General features: G+C 38.3%; 1 protein-coding gene across 5 annotated transcripts in view; it reads left to right on the forward strand.

The window, feature by feature from the left end:
• Positions 1-21346, forward strand: part of LOC127426171 (IQ motif and SEC7 domain-containing protein 1-like) — a 295619-nt gene that overhangs the window by 202649 nt on the left and 71624 nt on the right. The window contains exon 1 of one of the 5 annotated variants that reach the window (XM_051672777.1): positions 250-654. The exons of 3 other annotated variants lie outside the window; for them this stretch is intronic. In XM_051672777.1, the coding sequence (XP_051528737.1) occupies positions 608-654 (47 nt within the window). In that variant the 5' untranslated portion in view covers positions 250-607. Of the gene's footprint in view, positions 1-249; positions 655-682; positions 702-21346 lie in introns of those variants that run through there. One more of the 5 variants, XM_051672781.1, reaches the window with a different exon arrangement.

Genomic DNA, 21346 nt, shown 5'->3' on the forward strand with positions numbered 1-21346 from the left:
CTAATTAAATATATCCAAGTCATGTTTTAGCATGTAATGACTGGTCAAAAACTCCTTGGCCTGAAAGTCTGTAGGGAGACATATCACACTTGGCCGAGTGTTGGTCGAGCAGGCCTGCCAAACCTCTTTGACATAAACTGGGAGTTAACCTTCAGACAAGATGAGAGTGCTTCAAGGAAGCCTCTAGTTGAGGAGATTGCGTACACCCGGATGTATCTCTAGCATTTTCACTGCCTTGCTTTAGGCGACCAAAGAGTCTTGCATGGGAACCTCTGATTCCTGTTAGAGGACTTTTCCCAGAGGGGAACATTTGTTTATCGCTGTATAAACAAAGCTACAGGCGCCTATATATTAGAAGTAACAACTGTAGTAACTTGAACTGGGGGGTGAATGAATTACTGATTTTTTCCCTCACACTGGAGCACTACAAGCATTGCACTCGGTTTGTGGTCAAGAGAAGAAAAAGAGGAAGGAGAGGCTGACTAGATGATTGGATTTCAGCAGAGGCAACTACACAGCAAATGCTGAGCTCCTCAACGACTTTTGGATCTACTCCGCCTCGTTTTGAAGACCCGCATCAAGAAGCCAGGCAGGAAATGCGCTGGTCATGTTGAATCTGATGTGGAAATACTGCATTTCAGTCCGTACCATAAGGTAGGCGATCTTTACATCAGAGGAGCGCAGCACGAGGTGGAGATACTGTATGTTCATGTTTCTCAGTTTTCTATCAGGACAACTGTTCTATTCATTCCTGTCTGGTGGTTTGGCTCTATCACTATCCTTAGTAAGTTAGGATAGCCTGTGCAGTGTGGTCATGTTTCAGAGGAAGTTTTTATAGATATTTATAATTGACTTCATGTGAAATACTGAGGTAATTTGTTCCACAAGTGTTTTTGTCATTACAACCATTATTATATAGTACTTTTGATGCTTTCTTGTACTAAGAAATGTGAAGAAGCATTCTGCAAGAAATGCCCAAATTGTGTGGCGTATCAAATATCAAATCCATTTTCTAACTCATGAAGCTGTAGACTTGTGGATGTCAATGGCTTAGTTTGTTATTTTTTTTTATTATTGAAATCGTATGCTATTTTACTGTATTACTTGGTTTGAACATAGTCATTTCATTAACAGCTCAACTACCCTGCCTGCTTCCATCCATCTTAGCTAAAATGAGTTCCTAGAGGTTCTGAGTCAAGCTAGCTCATTCATCAAAGTAGCCAAATAATTTTCTCAGGCTCTGTAATTTGCTCCCCAATTTGGTCAGCCACAGACTCAACTCTTGTTTTTAAACAGTAACTTCTGTCCCCTACTTTTACAGTTGTTGTGTAGTCAAAGGTATGTTTGTCTTTTTATTGTTGCTCTTGGTGTTCTTCCTTAAATTGTCTTCTTTGCTTACACCTTTAAACAGATAATGATCTGGGACTAACAAGATCCAAAGATGACAAAAAGCACCACAAAAGTACTTTGAATGACTTCTAAATCCATTCTAAATAGCTTTGTAACAACATAAGGGTGAATTCGGCAACAGCAGGTTGAAATCTCTGCTGCTGAAATCAGTATGTGGTTACCAAAATTAGAATCACTGCTCAAAGTGGCAAAAACTGTTGTTGAACATATGGGCACGTGTGAGCTCCAGTTTCGGGGTGAAATGTCCAGAGTTATATTCTTTGTTGTAAATTATGTAATAAAGTCAACAGAAATGCATATTGTTTTAACTTTAATACCTAACCCAAACCCCAACCCTAAACCTAACCGTCAGTGGAGTACAAATGTAATTTTAAAGCAAAAATGCAACCTATGAATTGCACTCACCATTGTTTATGTGAATGCAGTTACCTCCTGGGGCGGGACCAGAACCCATGTCTTGGAGGTTGCTTGTGCGGTGCAGTGCGCACAGTAACTCTGTTGAATAGAGTTGATTTTTAGAGTACACAAACTTTCAGAAGTAACTTGTCGATTTCCTGTGTGATCATGTTGAATCATTACTGTACACTTAGTCTCAACAGACCATTCTGTTGTTGGCAGTTTTGTCTTCAATTTCCCTGCCAATGTTTTAGAGGGATTTGATTATAGTGTTCCTGTAAGCAAGAGCACCATGTTCTCCACTGTAAGACCCTCGTTGTTGGGTCCCATGGTAGGGCTCTCAGGTTCTCATTGTTTCATTTCCGTCTGTTCACCGATGTCATCTTTAGCATGAGCTCATTTTCTGTATCTCATTTCGCAAGGAATGGTGTCTCATCATCAGCCTTGGGGCAGAAACCCAGACCTACCAGGACAAGAACCATCTTCAAGGAATGTTTCATCTGACATTAAATTACTTGAAATTATTACTGATTTGAAAGTAATTTGTCATTTTGTTAAGAGCCCTGCAGTCTCTTATAGAGTCTAAAGGAAATTGCTTTTGGAAGGGCTTGTACCTTGAAAATTTCAGGCTGTTTTAAAACAGAGCCACAGTGAAACTGTAGATGTCAGGCAACCTGATCTAGTGGTTTAAACTAGCACACCAAGGAAGCAAAGGGTATTATAAATTTACTTTGTGTGGCGTACTCCATTGCGTCTGAAGGTCTCGCACTCGATGGACAAACAGAGAAGTTGTTCTTTTCCAGATATGTAGTTTCCTATGGGTAGAATGACTGGCTGTCTGCTCCCGTGAATTAAACTCCAGTGCGTCACCAGACCTTTGCAGATGTTTTCCGAGTCTTTGGAAGGGGCTCTTGGGGCCAACCTGTCTGCTGGTGTCTGTGTTTTCTAAAGGAATTTCCAGGATTCTCTGGTCTCTGTGCTTGAGTGTTGCTGAGGGCCAGACAGGCTATCTTGGGCTGGAGGAACCATAAACAGGCTTCAAATAGTTGCTCACGTTTGAGACCTTGCTGCTTTTAGACCTCTGTAACAGCAAGTTTCTCAGAGGAAACACGTACAGACTCGGCCTCGACGTCACAAAGAGAATATTTTTTATTCAAAGGAGAAACTGACCTGAAAGTGGGCTTTTGAAATCATTTGAGTGGTCAAGTGGATAAGGGCAAGCAGAAGGAAAAAGACAAGAGAAGATCAGTGACTCGTCCGTGGGTGAGTAAGCCATTGTCTGATTCATGGCTCCTCTGGATGGTGAACTGCACCATAATTGGGGTAGAATTTACAAGAGGAACTCAAAGATATTTTTGTACTAGTTCAGTCATTTGCTTTCAATCATGAATTAATGAATCTATCTATCTATCTGTCTGTCTGTCTGTCTGTCTCTACAGTTTCTATGTCTCCGTTTATCTAAAATGTCAGTATTTCATCTTCATAATTTTGTTTTGTAGGGTTCCTCATTGACAAACATGTAAACACAAGTAAAGGCACTGTTCCCATTTCCCTGACACAGAAACAATATTCTTATTAGCATGTATTAATATTTCAGAATGAGGGTTGCAGTTTACACTGAGTGATTAGGTTACATCCTGCAGTATAATCCTGTGACTCATTCTTTGGTGTGATGGATTGTTGTTTTAATTTTGAGGCGCAAAGAGGTCATTCTGACGTTTTCTATAAATCTCAAAGGTGGTATAATTGAGACGTTTTTTGAAAAGGTGCATACAAAGGGTTTATATGTACTTCTTGCTCTTCTGGATATTCAATCAGAATGAGATCCAATGTACTCATTAAAATTATATCAGCTCAGCCTTAGCAAAACAATGTTGAAACATAATCCATCTCCTATATAATCATACCACCTCTGAGGCCTTTCCATGGGTATTGAATACTTCAAAATATGTTATACTGTACCTCTTGTGTCAAAAGATGCTTGTATTTTATCTTGCTGAGTGTACCCACAACTTTATAAAGTGCCATAGATTTAGAATGCCCCTTTTTGTGGTCTAACCTTTAGCCAGTGGCCTGTCAGCTCAAGGCCGGACTAATGACAGGATATTGGCCTGTCACCCCACCTGGGACTCCATATTTTACGCATTTCACACCACACTGGCCAGCACTGTCTGTCTCTGCTGCACATCTAAAATTGATGGCAGTCATGACCTCATTGTGAATAGGTCACTCCATCTCCTGTTTAATGTTGTCTGACTGTATGAGCTCTAAACTCACTCCTGCCCCAAACTGCATCTATCAATCTATCTATCTGTCTGTCTGTCTGCCTGTCCGTCCATCTGTTGTTCTGTCTTTCGTTTTATCATTCTGTCCATCCATACATCCATCGGTCTGTCTTTCATTCTATCATTCTGTCCACCCATCTGTATGTTTTTTGTTCTATCATTCTGTCCATCCATACATCCATCGGTCTGTCTTTCATTCTATCATTCTGTCCATCCATCTGTATGTTTTTCGTTCTATCATTCTGTCCATCCATACATCCATCGGTCTGTCTTTCATTCTATCATTCTGTCCAGCCATCCATCCATCCATCCATTGGTCTGTCTTTTTGTGTATTTATCTATGTCTTTTGAGAGGAGTATTTTTTTCTTTTGGTTTTTAGCTTGTGTGTAATTTGCATTTCATATTTCTACATGGAATATTTCACTATTTGATTATAATATAAATGCTCACTTGCTCATAAATAACATTTTGGATCTGACATTGGCTACCCAGTTCATAATGAACTCCTATCTGTAGAATTTTTGGCTCCAGAAAATTATAGATATTGAACTGTACAATTAATGATGTAGTCCTGCGAACATAAAATATCTTTACTTTTTCTGCCACCATTTACTACGGTAGCCATTTTTCCCCTTTAGGTCATTAGTCATTTTTAAGGATCACTATCTCCCCTATGTGTTATTGGAAAGGAAACTTTTAATGACATTTTAATTGGAGTTTTTTGCCCTTTAAAAAAAATAAAATAAAAAACGTGTTCAAACTGAAAGGATGCATCAGTGTATTTCAGCTGTAGTGACAGAACTTTACTATTTTAACAACTCTAAGATCACATGCCTTTATGTAACTCCTATAAACATCATTACCCTTGTAAAACAGCCAGGGGCGGCACAACAGCGACTAAAGTGGAAGCTTTTAGTGATGAAAGATGAGACTGAGTTTTTCCCATATTAAAGTGAGTAAAAATTATAGACTGAATGGTGTGGTCGGAAATATTTGGACATTTTACTCACAACCCAAACACGAAACGTTTCCAAACGTTTCCATAGCCTTTCTGTCCAGATGTACCACATACTCTTTTCATGAGAATAGTTTCAATGTCTGTACAGTATAAATAGCAGGGTGGAAAATCTGGAATAGTCAAATGCTCCATAAGCACGCACTTCAGAATGGTATGGCAGATATAGATTTTATGTTGGTGAAGCGTTGTAATTGTACAGTAAGAAGAATTGTTTATTTTCTTTATTTTCATGACTTTTTGAATTAATTTCATGTGTCGGTACCAGTGTTGGGTGTAATGCATTACAAAAAAAGTAAAGTAAGGGATTACTCTTAATTTTTCAGCAATTTAATTAGTTAGTTCTGATGTAATTGTGGTAAATACTGTGTAAACTCTAGAACAATTCTATATAAAACAATAGTGAATTTAAAATCAAAATTTAACGTCTAATGTTAAAATATATGTTTTCTAATTTAACGCTGCCCCCTTAAATTCTTTGGCCAATTCATGAATAATTTATTTGATTTTATATGATTTATTTGAAAGAATTAAATGAACAGTTTCATGTCTATCCTTGTATTTTTAATCTGGTCGAGGTTGTTCAGGGTTTTAGAAAGTAATTAGTAATAAGTAATGCAATTACTTTTCAGAAAGAGTAATTAGTACAGTAATCTAATTACACTGTAGAAGATGTAATTAGTAGTTAGTAATTAATTACTTTTTTAGAGTAACTTACCCAACACTGGTCAGTACATATGAAACCATGGGTTGTCATGGGGTCGGATTCACTCCTGTCTTTTTACACAAGCAGAGTAAAGTCTATTTACTTATCTCTCTGTTTTTCGGTGGACCCTCACCTCTGAAGTATTGATTTAAGAAGATGAGAGCTTTTTGATGCTCTTTTACTCCAGTGCAGGGCTCTTTTTAAAAGCCACTCTGGAAGCTAATAATCAAATAATCTCAAGCAAGTTTAATTTTTTGAGACATACTGCTATTCCACTTCATTTTGCTATTTTCTCATTGGCCTATTTGATTGTATATTTTTGAGTTGAGGGCATGTTTGAATGTTTTCTGTTTAAGGGGTCTTATTATGAGAAATACAATTTTCCTTGCTCTTTTGAGACAGGAGTATTCATTAAAAAAAAAAAAAAAAAAAAGCATACTGTAACTTTCAGAATTCAAAACCTCCTCCCCATTGCAAAAATCCCTTGAATTGAAACTAAGCAGCAAAAACAGCTTGCAACTTTCTGAATATATATTCTAATATATAGCAAATGATGCAGGAATAATATGAGAGAACCTCCAGATCAACTCATGCAGGCACCCAATCAATTCATCCTCATTTGCAATTCCTGCCCGTTTAAAAAGGCTCATCCTTTGTGATGAACATAATTATGCATAAGAGAGTGGACAGAGAGGATTTTAATCTGCAGGAAAGAAAAGACAGACGGGGGGGAAAAGGAAATCCCTTCAGCAGGAAAAAATGATGCTCTGCCTCTGATGTAACAAATGAAAAAAATGACAATGTAAGACTCCAGAACAAAGTGTGCAGTCTTTGCTTTTTCGGGGTTGAATCAAAATTATTTATTACAACAGCTGATTTTCAACTGCCGCTCAAAACATCTAAGATCATGTAATATCTAGGGAGCACGCTGAGAAGCGTACCTCACATTCTTTGAATGCCTGCTTCCGGTGCTTCTCCTGTGTATAAGCAGAGACAGAGCTTGAGATATTAAGCTATAATTAGAGAGCTCTGTAGTTTTGCTGATGCATGCTTGTCACTCATTACCCCTTTCAGCAGCTCACTCTCTATGTAATCCAGGCTGCTTCACAGTACACTCAGATTGGCTATATATTGATCTCACTGGAAGTGCTGGAGGAATAATTGGCTCTGTTTGAGGTGATATTGGTAATTTTTGACTGACACAACCATGCCCACATGGTCAATTAAAAGAAGTATGAACTTCAGAGTACACATTTTCTGTTTTTAATTATTGTAAATAAATTTTGAATAAATATTGTGTAAAACAGGTGTTCATTTAAATTTTAAGTGTCTAATTTCTAAACCACTTGCACCAAACAAAATAGCAAAAAAAAAAAAAAGTTTTTTCAGTCTTCCATTGGCTAACGAACATATTGTCCCACCCCAAACTCACACCATTGGTCGAGCTAATTTTGCAGTGTTGGGCTTGACGGGCCAGCTAAAAAGCTAAATGTTTTGATAGCACCATAAGTAAATATAAGTTACTTATGGGAATTGTTCACCCCAAAATTTACATTTTCTCATAATTTACCAAATTTTCAAGCTCCTAAAAGCACATAAAGATAGCATAAAGGTAATTTATAAGACTCCAGTGTTTTAATCCATGTCTTCTGAAGTGATCTAATCATTTTGGGTGAGAAAAGAAACTAATTTTTCACTGTATTTCTTGCCATTGTAGTCTTTAGGCACTATCATGATTTTCCTAGTGCTTGACGCATGCACAGCGTGTTAGATGGCGCTAGGGAGTGTAATCGAGCTTAAAGTCATGATCATCAAGGAGACTGCTGATGTCAAGATTTATAGTAAAAAAAATAGTTATATTTTTTGTCTGTTCTCACCCAAAACAAAAGCTTGAAATTTTGGTCACCATTCACTTGCATTGTATGGACCAGAGCATGTGAGCGGAGCGGAGTGTTGAGCAGAGCGGTTATAATTTCACCTGAGCGGAGAGCGCCTTTTTGAAGATTCCGCTCCACTCGCTCAGGCCGCTCAGTGCCGCTCACTCAACCCAGAATGCGCTTCGTGATATGCTGGTTTGGGAATCTGCGAAATAAGCAATAGGCCTGATGTTATGGAGCTCTAACGTTGTTTTAGTGAATTTGCAAACCTTATAACCTAAATAAATGCAAAGTATAAATCAATGCTAAGAATGAGGAAATCGAAAGGGAGAGACCGTGAGAATTAGCAAATATTCCTTTTGGAATCATACGTGTCACATTGCCAGAGAGCACGAGGATGTGCTATGCGAACATGGAAGTGCAGCAAAAGGTGAGCTAGTAGACTACACTACTATTCGATAATAAATTAATAGATAAGTAAGGTATCTTGTTTTTCCATCATGTCAGTGCAGCTGCCAGCAAGATGCCAGCCCGGTTCTGCGGGGTTGCGAACATTAGAGCACCCTCAATTGAATATGTAAGATTAATAATACTGTATATTGGCAAAGCATTTTTCCTTGAATCCCGGCGAACACACAAAAAATCCCTGCATCAAAACTAATAAACATGTATGATCTTGCAGATCAGTGTGTCCTAATTTGCAGGCGCAGCCTTCTGCTTTCATGCCTCTATTGTACAATTGAGCATAGGATTGGTCAAGATTTCCACTCTCGCATTATCTCACTTAATCAACCGCCTGTTGCTTTCGATTTCTGCTTCAGGATAAAATGGCTCATAACTGCTGGTCAGTTTCCCAAAGAAAAATTTCCACACTTTAACAATAAGTGAAATGTATTAAAAAAAAAAAAAAAAAAAAAAAAAGAAATGATTCTAGATTAGTGGTTGCAGATAACATCTTCGACATTGCGTGCTGCATTCATGTGCAGAGAAAAAAATCTATTAATGATTGTACATTAGAAAAAAAAAAATTCTTAAACTAAGGCAGTGTAATTTGTGAATTAAATAATTTTTATTTATTTTAGGATCAATAAACATGATTTCATCTAATATATATATATATATATATATATATATATATATATATATATATATATATATATTGGACAAAATCTCACGTTATGCAGGACGAATATTTTGTATTTGTTAAATCCATGGTTAAACCCTGCTGTACATATAAAGGTTGCATGTACAACATATGATCGTTTGATGCATATAAAGTCCAGATTCACTATAATGCTTTAAAAATATCAAGAAAAAACAAAGGAGGCACATGCTATCTACTAATATAATAATATAATAATAACTAATGTAAACCAGTCCAAAATATACAACAAGATTTTATATACTAAAACACAAATATACAGTCACATAATTCCAGATGTGTACATTACTAATCATTTGATAATTTAATAAATGTTGGCCTATAGTCTATATTTCACCCAGAGGGTCACCTCAGCCCATGTGGGTAAAGGGGCAGTTGCTTGGGCTACTGTAGCTACCTCCTGTGTACGTGCTTGGAACCAAGTGTACTACAGAGAAATTTAATGTCGAAGCGAGATTTGAGCGAACGCTTTTTTACCGGTGAGTGTAAGCGGTACTTGAGCGGAGCGTCCGCTTGGGCTGTGAGTGGTCGAGCGGAGCACACACGCATGGAGCAGGTTATTGAGTAGAGTGTCACACCGCTCCGCTTCGCTCACAAGCTCTGGTATGGACCTACAGAGCTGAGATATTCTTCTACAAATTTTAGTTTGTATTCTGCAGAAGAAAGTAAGTCGTACACATCTGGGATGGCATGAGGGTGAGTAAATGATGAGAGAATTTTCATTTTGGGGTGAACAATTTCTTTAAGTTTGAACATCAAACTTTTCCAAGCAATCAGATTTATGATTTTGATAAAACAGTTTAAAAAAAAATTGTTATAGACTTTCATTCAAGAGGGAACCCAAGCCATCTCTAAAGACCAAAACTGAAACAGAGACTTGGGGGTGGGCTTTTTCTACTTGGACCAGTCAGCAGCAATCAAGCAACCTCCCACAACACTTTAGCAAAGCCATAGGAACTCCCTAAAAAACACTCCGAACACTTAAGCAGCCACATAGCAATGCCCTGGCAACCACCCATTGCAAATTGAATTGTAAATTCTAGATCTTGTCATAAATTATTTACTGTAGTAATGGAGGCAAAAGAGTACAGTTCCTTTGTTTTTCGTTTGAATGATGTTGGCAGGTGGCAACTATCCCTCTGATGATTGTGGTAATGAAATGGCAGCTTGTTCCCAATAAGTGGTCCCATCTGTCTTCCTCTGTCCATAATGACAAGCAGTTGCTGCATATGAGCTGTTTTAAATAGGATAACAGAAGAAGGAGGGTGGTGTTAGGCTCCAGGTGGGCGTGCACTCATGCATTGTTTACTGGCCTGTCCATCCTCTGCTTGTCCATTTAACTTGGTCCATTTCCATATAACTGCATCACCTTGCAGTCCATGCCATTTCCACTAGACACTGTGAATGATAAATGGAGCAATGCAGTCACAGAGAAATGGGACATTAGAAATTCATTGCAGATTATTCATTCATGTTGAGTGATAATGGTCGGTAATGGATAAGGCAGTCATAGGCCGATATCAGAGGGTGTACGAGACTCAGAGGTGTTTTTGCCAGAAGACTTAGGAAAGTATACGGTGCTTGCACTCAGATACCAGCATTCAAGCGCAAATTTTTCCCCTGACGTCTTAAAATGTTTGTAAGAAACTTGAAATCGGCTGAAAATAGAAGCTTTTTTTATATATATATATATATAAAAAAAAAAAAGAATTATACAATGTAAAATGAAAGTATGAATTTCTCTTTGAAAAGGCTTTTAATTCTGCTGTCATTGCAGAGCTCTCTAAAGCCAAGAATTAGGGAACCTGGAAACATCTGATATGCTTAGAACACAAGCACCACAGGAAACCTCAGAATACAACAGGCTTAACGGCTGACAGATGCCTGCGAAGCACATCTGATCAAATATTGTATCACTGATTAAATAATTTCCTACCTTTTAAAATGATTGTATTCATCAGCTCTTTTCCAAAACCTAGAGAGCTATCTTGCTGTCTACTACCAATGTAGGTAGCTACTGGACCCACTTTATACTAGGTGTCTTTAACTACTATGTACTTAAGAATTTGATACAAACATTTTGTTGCATTTTACTAACATTTAAAGTACCTGCATTTAATAACATCTGTAATTAAACTGTTAAACTTACTCCTAACCAATTAGCCTAACCCTACCCCAAACTTTACCCTAAACCAGGGGTCGGCAACATTGGCACGAGGAGGGGTTAGCACTGGCACACCAGCAATGGCGAGAGAGGAGTAGACTATTTTATTTATATAAATTCCGCTCCAGCATTCCAATCTACAACTTGATGTAATCCTTCCTCATGGTCACGCAGCATGTTTTCATCAGCTGAATGGGTGCCTAAACACTATTAAAGTGTGACGAGACTCGCACTGCGCATGCAAGCCATTCATGCATCACGAGCCGACAGCGCTTTGCTTTTGGTTAATTGCGCGAATAAACGCGCCACTTTGCCTCGGTCAGGCTGCGTGGATGACAGCCTACATTCCATGTTTCATTTGTTTCTTTTTGTTTTCAGAACAAAACCTGATGTAATAAGGAAAACACCTCTATTAATCCTTGAGGTTTCCAACCCAAGGATTAATAGAAAAATCACATACATGCGCATGGTTTTTGGGGGGTGGGGGGATATCGGCGTATGGGCACATTAAAAATGGCACTCCATGTCAAAAAGGCTACTGACCGCTGCCCTAAACCTTATCTAAACCCTACCCCTAAACCTACCCATATCTCCACCTCAGTAGCAGCAAATGTGAATCTTGTGAGAATTTTGCAGAACAACATGTAGTTGCACAATAAAAACATTGTATTGTATGTATTTCAGTGTAAGTACATCGTAGTTAAAGACACTAAATATAAAGTGGGACCAAGCTTCCTTCTAAGGCAGCATCCTAATGTACAGTAAATGTCTCTCATCCACTGGAATGGCATTTATCTCCACCTTTTTGACTTTTTGAAAATGTTCTCCATTACCGCATATTTTAGTTTCAGTTTCCTAACACCATCGCTTTCCAGAGTGGTCAAACGAAAACGGATTAGTGTGGACGTGGCCTGGTTGGAAACGCTCTACATACTCCATGCCACACAAATTGCGCTCCTAGTGTGACGCGCACCTGAGACTCAAATCACTGTTGATTTGAATAGAGTTTGGTGTTAGCATGTTGCTAAGCTAAAGCATTAATATGCATGGTACACAAATATTAGATAAAATAGTCAGTTTTTGTAATCAGATTGAACTGTTTTATCTATATTTTCTCTATTGAATGCTTTGTACGCCATTTTCCGCCATTTTTTTCACTAAGCTTGACAATTCATTTTGAGATTGCCTTCACTATGAAGTATACAGGTGCATCTCAATAAATTAGAATGTCGTGGAAAAGTTCATTTATTTCAGTAATTCAACTCAAATTGTGAAACTCGTGTATTAAATAAATTCAATGCACACAGACTGAAGTACTTTAAGTCTTTGGTTCTTTTAATTGTGATGATTTTGGCTCACATTTAACAAAAACCCACCAATTCACTATCTCAAAAAATTAGAATATGGTGACATGCCAATCAGCTAATCAACTCAAAACACCTGCACAGGTTTCCTGAGCCTTCAAAATGGTCTCTCAGTTTGGTTCACTAGGCTACACAATCATGGGGAAGACTGCTGATCTGACAGTTGTCCAGAAGACAATCATTGACACCCTTCACAAGGAGGGTAGGCCACAAACATTCATTGCCAAAGAAGCTGGCTGTTCACAGAGTGCTGTATCCAAGCATGTTAACAAAAAGTTGAGTGGAAGGAAAAAGTGTGGAAGAAAAAGATGCACAACCAGCCGAGAGAACCACAGCTTTATGAGGATTGTCAAGCAAAATCGATTCAAGAATTTGGGTGAACTTCACAAGGAATGGACTGAGGCTGGGGTCAAGGCATCAAGAGCCACCACACACAGATATGTCAAGGAATTTGGCTACAGTTGTCATATTCCTCTTGTTAAGCCACTCCTGAACCACAGACAACGTCAGAGGCGTCTTACCTGGGCTAATGAGAAGAAGAACTGGACTGTTGCCCAGTGGTCCAAAGTCCTCTTTTCAGATGAGAGCAAGTTTTGTATTTCATTTGGAAACCAAGGTCCTAGAGTCTGGAGGAAGGGTGGAGAAGCTCATAGCCCAAGTTGCTTGAAGTCCAGTGTTAAGTTTCCACAGTCTGTGATGATTTGGGGTGCAATGTCATCTGCTGGTGTTGGTCCATTGTGTTTTTTGAAAAGCAAAGTCACTGCACCCGTTTACCAAGAAATTTTGGAGCACTTCATGCTTCCTTCTGCTGACCAGCTTTTTAAAGATGCTGATTTCATTTTCCAGCAGGATTTGGCACCTGCCCACACTGCCAAAAGCACCAAAAGTTGGTTAAATGACCATGGTGTTGGTGTGCTTGACTGGCCAACAAACTCACCAGACCTGAACCCCATAGAGATTCTATGGGGTATTGTCAAGAGGAAAATGAGAAACGAGACCAAAAAATGCAGATGAGCTGAAGGCCACTGTCAAAGAAACCTGGGCTTCCATACCACCTCGGCAGTGCCACAAACTGATCACCTCCATGCCACGCCGAATTGAGGCAGTAATTAAAGCAAAAGGAGCCCCTACCGAGTATTGAGTACATATACAGTAAATGAACATACTTTCCAGAAGGCCAACAATTCACTAAAAATGTTTTTTTTATTGGTCTTATGATGTATTCTAATTTTTTGAGATAGTGAATTGGTGGGTTTTTGTTAAATGTGAGCCAAAATCATCACAATTAAAAGAACCAAAGACTTAAACTACTTCAGTCTGTGTGCACTGAATTTATTTAATACACGAGTTTCACAATTTGAGTTGAATTACTGAAATAAATGAACTTTTCCACGACATTCTAATTTATTGAGATGCACCTGTACATGTGATGCTGCCTTTGAATTTGGCCTAAAAAGGTACTTTAGAAACAGCCTTCAATTTAAAATGCTACCTACGTAGGCAGCTCACTAGGTTTTGGAGCGGAGCGACCATGTAGTAATTGAAAAAATACATTTCTAAAAGCTTTAAGTTTGGCGTGTGTAAACGTTATTTTCTCGCAGCACTGACTGTGAATAAAGGCCTTTGTTAAACTAAAGCACATTGAATCCTTGGGGATATCCCGACATATGGGTGTCACCCTCCCCCCTTTTCACTATGGAAATCATCCCAGCAGGATGCACACAATCCCTTTAAATTAGTCGTGGCAAAAACATAGGGAAGAGGCCGTTACCACACTGACAGCTGTGTGTGTGCGCGTCATTGCGGCCTGTAAACAGTCATTAAATCCAACTCTCACTGCATGGCGTGGTGTAAACACACACATGCACTCAATAGTGTGCCATTGAATCCTTTCCAGGCCTTAGCCTTCAGTTGAAGCTCAGGTAAAGGTTGTCTGTTTAAGGAGCTTCATTCTGTTTGTATTATAGGGCTGTGTACATCAGTATGGATTATAAAGCTACCCATTCTGCACAGTCACAGAACCGTTCAGCTCTGCGATTGATAGATTGCAGTGCTAACGGGGGTTTTAGTGTTGTTTTTCATGCATGCGAGCGTCAGTCTTGTCTTCTGTATGTTTTTGCAGTTTGTTCTCTATGTGTACAGTATTTCTCTTTTCCGACCACATCTCTCAGAGAGCATGTACCGTAAAAAAGGACCCTGAATCTGCACCCCCTTCACACCTCTTTCGTCAGAATCTCATTACCATGACATCATTCTGCAGTGAGCGGAGGCTTTTTGTGTTGGGTCTGGCAATGATAAAAACTTGCTGAATCAATTGAGGCAAGAGCGGAGGAATGTCTCTTCTTTATGAAAAAGTTTGGTTTCTACTTTGATGTGCAAAAGTAACACTTCTGGAGTAATAGGTACTCCAATTTACACAAACAATTTTTTAAAAAATTTTTTACCTCTAGTTTTGCTCCAGAATCATAGTTGAAACCCTCCTTTTGAACCTCTTCTACAAAATAATGGATTATTCAGTAAATATTGATCCACGTTATTTTATATATTAGCTTTCACATAATTTATGCATTTCTTACACCAGAATGTTTTATTTATTTATTTATTTATTTATTAGACAGGGACGTTTGAGTTGACATGGAATGACCCACAAAAATAAAAAGTTTGACAGCACAGCAATGGTTGTCTGCTGTCAACTGTAATCAAGTCACGCTTCCTGTAAAGGTTATCTCATCTTACTTATACTTACTGCGTTTGGGGTGTGAATGACTAAACTTTGGTTAAAAAAAGAATGCAGTAGTTTTGGTCGTCCATGTTAGCACTCTTTGAGCCAGTGATCAAACTGCCATCTGAGGTTGTGCCAGTGAAGAGTTGCAATACCATAGTTTGCTGTAATGAGATCCCTTGAGTGCTCTCAGCCAATCAGAGCCGAGTATAGGCTCTCCTGGCAGGAGTTAATTGGCTGCAGGGCTAATGCTGCTGCAACACACCAGAAAATCTCAGACGAGCTGTGACGTCCACATATATTACAGCTTCCTTTTGAAACATATCTCTGTTCAGACTTAGGGAAGTCTCATATGACAAGAGCATCTTGTCTTGATGTAGATCTAGTAGTTTAATGATTTATAAATAATAGTGTGTTCTTAGGATTTGAATTTTTTTGTTAGCGATCAGCTGACGTTTATCCTAGTTTCAGTACTAATTTCTGTATTTTCCATAAGCCATGTAAATGGAGAATAATTATTTCAGTTTATCTCAGCTTTGACAATTTCTTGTAATCAAACTTGTAGACTGTACCATGGCTCCCCCTACTGGCTGAAATGGACTTGAGCTCTGGATTATAGTGATAAAATGTGACAAGTCAATGATGTCAATTCCCTTTTCCACTGCATATTTCCAGAGTAGCTTTATGAGCTCAGATGTTCTTGAATCTATTTTTATGTCTCTTGGCTTGTCTGTGTCAGCAGTTGGTTGCCAAAACAGACGCAGAGGAATTTTAAAACACTCCCTTTAAACCATCTATAGCTGCTCGGCCAACCTTGACTCACACACATGCTCACAAACACTTCATACTGACAACTGAAGATCTGAGGCCACAAAGTAAGTGCTGCTCAACACAACATAAACACAGATGCCCTCTTCCCATTCGCACTGGGGTCATGACATCTGACAGGATAAAACACCTGATCAGAACACCATCTTTCCCTTCCAAGGAAAAAAAAATACACATGAACCATGTTATAGCATGTTAACACTGTTAGAAAACGGCATTATGTGCTAATAATTAAACATTTTGGTTCATTTTTATTTATTTTTTTGAGGTAATGTTCTATAACTTTTCTAGGCAGTCAGATTTAAAGTGATAGTACACTCACAAAATAAAATTATTTCATAATTTACTCACCCTCATGTCTTTCTGATAATGTTAGGCAGAATGACAGCCTCAGTCATCATTCACTTGACTTAGTAAGGAAACAAAATGCAATGAAAGTTCTACCTAACATTTCCATTTGTTTTCCATAGAGTATTTTTCAGTACAAATATCTAAACATACTTCCAACTAAAACAAAACAATGTACTTGTGAAGCAGAATGACATAAGATATTAAGTCTTGTTTTCAGATAAATCTAACAAAAGGTAGTGGGATTTACGCTTAAAACGTAAAATAAAAAAATATTTGCCAATGGGGTAAGAAAAATAAACTTGTTTACCCTTTACGTTAGGTTTTAAGAATATTTATTATAATTTATAAGGATTTATATACATACTGTGTGTGTGTATATATATATATATATATATTTAAAAGCATAAGGTCCGCAAGTCTCCCCCCTAAGGAGAAAAAAAAAACAGAGACCACCCCCAAAAAACTAATGATTAATGTAATCATTAAACTCGACTAAGGGTGCCAGTAGCACAGTTTAAAGTTCTTTGAGTTTGATGCTCAAAGTGAACAGAACAGCTGGCACCAACAATCATGCCATGGTCCAAATCACTGAGATCACATTTTTTCCCCATTCTGATGGTTGATGTGAACATTAACTGAAGCTCCTGACCCATATCTGCATGATTTTATGCACTGCTGCCACATGATTGGCTGATTAGAAATCGCATGGATGACTGTTGGTGCCAGATGGGCTGGTTTGAGTATTTCCGTAACTGCTGATCTCCTGGGATTTTCACACACAACAGTCTCTAGAATTTACTCCGAATGGTGCAAAAAACAAAAAACATCCAGAGAGCGGCAGTTCTGTGGACGGAAATACCTTGTTGATGAGAGAGGTCAACAGCGAATGGCCAGACTGGTTGGAACTGACAGAGTCTATGGTAACTCAGATAACCACTCTGTACAACTATGTTGAGAAGAATAGCATCTTGGAATGCTATTCTGAGATGCGGGTTGGCGCTGTTTTGGCGGCACGAGGGGAATCTACACAATTCTGTTAAGTTTTATAGGTCACCTTGATTTGTAATATAAAGACCAGTCTGTTAACATTAAAATACACACTATTATGGTATGTAAACATTATACATGTTAACATGATTTTAGTCTGAAAAAATCACTTACAGGTTTTACTGGTGTTGCATGTTGTATAACTTAGACTGATAAGGTTAGTAAACAATTTTATCACTAAAATCATGTTTACATTTATGATATTTACATCTTGTGGCTATACTTTTGACATTTTGTGTATTTTAACATTTATGTACATGCCCCATTTAAGCACCTTACTGTAACCATGATTTTTAAGTTCAACAAACGACAGACGAGTTGAAAATATTTTTGTTGGAATCAGCATTATGCCACAAATGCTGTCGATTGAGCTTAACTTGTATTGAACTCAGAACCTCATGACCCCTGATGACCACTCGCAGTTAAAGATACTATTTAGTAGGGGTGTGACGAGATCTTGTGCCACGAGATCTCGCAATATTAAAACGTGACGATATTTCTCGTTGAGGTGAAAAGTTGTCTCACGATATCAGCATGACGGAGTGTGGGGGTGAAATTAGCATAGAAGATGCCCCCGCCATATTTAAATCGTTTGTGTGGCAGCATTTTGGGTACCCGGTGGAAACAAAAAATGGCGACAGAGTGAAAGACAAGGCACGAACAATATGTAAGCACTTTAAGAAAATAGTGCCGTACACCGTGGCAAACACGAGCATTTCCGTCCAGAGTTGCATACATTTTTATTTACTCTGTAATTTTTATTTACTCCGTAAAGTCTTCTCCAGCACATCCCAAAGACTCTCATTGGGGTTAAGGTCAGGACTCTTTGGTGGCCAGTTCATGTGTGAAAATGATTCCTCATGCTCACTGAACCACTCTTTCACAATTTGAGCCCGATGAATCTTGGCATTGTCATCCTGGAATATGCCCGTGCCGTCAGGGAAGAAAAAATCTGGTCATTCAGTACATTCAGGTTGTCAGCTGACTTCTTTTTATTGCCGCATAACATTGCTGAGCCTAGACCTGACCAATTGAAGCGACCCCAGATCATAACACTGCCTCCAGAGGCTTGTACAGTGGGCACTATGCATGACAGGTGCATCGCTTAATGCGCTTCCCTTCTTACCCTGATGCGCCCATCGCTTTGGATAGGGTAAATCTGGACTCATCTGACCACATGACCTTTTTCCGTTGCTCCACAGTCCAATCTTTATGCTCCCTAGCAAACTGAAGTCATTTTTTTTTTTCAAATTAGCCTCAATAAAAAGTGGCTTTCTTATGGCCACACAGCTGTTTAGTCCTAATCCTGTAAGTTCTCGTCACATTGTGCATGTGGAAATGCTCTTACTTTCACTATTAAACATAGCCGTGAGTTCTACTGTCGACTTATTATGATGCGACTTCACCAAGTGTTTTAGTGTTTAGTGCTTGATGCAGGCCAATAATTTGCCCCTTCTGAAACACAGTAACATCTTTTTCACGACCACGGGATATGTCTTCCGACATGGTTTTTTAAGAAATTAGAAGCCACACACTGCATCAGTTAGGGTTAAAAGAATTGTTGCCAGCTGAAACATATTAATCACTGCAATAATGATCCAATCATAGGCTCTTGAGTATCTGCTTATTTAAATCCAAACGGCGACTTGTTTTTTGGCCAGGCAGTGTATAAAAAAAACTGTTTCATATCTAGTCACTTGAAGGACTGTTAAGTATTTCGGTATTATTGTTCAGCTTGATTTGTAATATACAGAGTGAATATTGAACTTTGGATGGCAGTTGTCTACCTAGATTAGTTTTATTAGGTGCTCCAATGATTTTTTACTTAACACATGTTTTGCTGTAGTCATTGGCTTTGCTTTACAGAGAATCTTTAGGTAATTAGCCAAGGACCAGTCTGGAGTCGGTTTGCACAGATCCACAGGTGCCACTCCACTTTAGACACCAAATCTGTGTAGTGGGTCATGGGGGAGGGGGCGTCTGGGCCTCCGTGTGTTGGCTGCGCAAGACTTCCATTTTTAAAAGCAAAAGCTGAACATGAGCTAATCATAGCCACCACCTGCTGGAATCAGCTTGCAATCCCATTAAAGTTAAATCCCCTCCTATACAGCGAAAGAGAGTTTGAATTGGACGTACCGTAGATTAACATGCACACAAAACTTGCATTTCACACGTATAGTACGGATGCCGGGAACGCTCTGCGGTTCGGACCGCTCTGTGGTGTGAGCCAAAGTGCAGAGGTCAGTAGCTCTTGAGGACGTTTGGGTTTTTCAGGAACGTGCACGGGAGATTGATGCCGCTACATGCCATCTGCCGTTTAAAGACGCGACAGTAAGTCAGCAGCACTTATTCACTAGAGACAATTCACCATAATCCAGATATAGAGAGTCGATTAGTACTATGGGAGATGGCCTTGAACTTCCGTTTAATAGCTAAGTTTAGTTGTTATTATGATGGAAGTGAATGTATTTGCATTTAAGTCCATTTTGTGTTGTGATAGGTAGGTGGAGGTTTCTTTTTTGTGCATGTGTATCACAAAATTGTGGGCTGACACACACTTCTCATTGCACAGAGACAGCATAAATTTACATAGAGATCACTCGCTCAAAAGTTGATTATAGATGTTTGTGTGCAACCAACAAAAAACTATTGTTGTGACAGTGACAACATTTAAGAAAGGTAGTGTGTGGTGGTGTTATCCTATAAAATAGTTAGTTCTGACTCTGTTCTGATTGGATGGGCCACGTACATATTAGAGAACTCCACATGAAGGAATGTTCCTGGTTCAATACAACTGAAGTTTAATTGACAGAATTTGTAGCATAGTGTTGATCACCACAGAAAATAATTTTGACTTGTACCTCGTTTATAAAATTAAAAAAAAAAACAGTTGCAAATGTATAGCTGTAAGATGTAAACATTGTATTAACATGATTTTACTTTTTAGTTTGATAAAATTGCTTGCAGGGTTTTAGCGTTGCATCGTCATGGCAACAAAGTTGTTAAAACTGCATCTATCTTTAGACTGATAAGGTTAGTAAGCAATTTTATCACACTAAAATCATGTTAACATTTATAATTACTGTAACCATGATTTTCTTTTCTTTCTTTTTTTTTTAAACCTTTAAGCTCAGGGGCCCGCAGAGAAAAATAATTATCAAAATATTAATAACTACAGTCTTGGCCAACACAAAATAGGTATTGTTTTAAAGCTTTGAAGCTCTACTTTATGCTGTGCATTATGACCAAAACTGAACAAGTGCTTTGAAATTTGCAGACAAATCAGAAGTGTTCTATTTTGATAATTTATTAATAATTTTCACTGTACATATTATTGTAAGCAGTAAAAACATCAAACTGATCAAATAGCCATGTGTCATATGTCGTTGGAAAGCTCTCAAAGAGTAGAATAAAACAGCCTATTTGTTTTACTCACAGATAAAAAAATTTAGCGAGAAATAGTTGAGTAAATTTCTTTGATATACATGTAAACAGGTATTGCTTATAAGTAGTGATCGACCGATATATCGCCGAGGCCAATAAACCAGCCGATATTCAGAATTTTGTAATTATCGCATTTGCCGATACTTTTTCCCATTTGGCTGATTTTTTTCTTAGGGCCGTGAGGGTGCTGAGAATCGCCTGCTTGCATGTTAAGCGTCTGAGACATGTAAACAATCAAACACAGTTCGTTTATTTTTTTATTTTTTTTTGGATACGTGCCATCGTGTTACTACAAAAATAGACCAGTGTGCAACACGGTCTCATTTAAAGGGTCGGCATTTCAAACCCGCCATAGATGCGCCTGAGCCCATAAAGTTAAAGTGCTCGCGTGTTTCACTCTCCCTCTCTCTCCTCAACAGTTCCCTGTAACTTTTAACTGTCTTGTTTTATGATAAAAAGGAAAATATCAATAAAACTAATATCATGTATTGTCTGCAAATATTCAGATATCTTGTTTAAACAGATGTAATAAACAAACCTCACAAAACTTTAGAAAATACAGCGTCCTGTGAAG

This window comes from Myxocyprinus asiaticus, chromosome 35, assembly GCF_019703515.2.
Source record: "Myxocyprinus asiaticus isolate MX2 ecotype Aquarium Trade chromosome 35, UBuf_Myxa_2, whole genome shotgun sequence".
NCBI lineage: Eukaryota > Metazoa > Chordata > Actinopteri > Cypriniformes > Catostomidae > Myxocyprinus > Myxocyprinus asiaticus.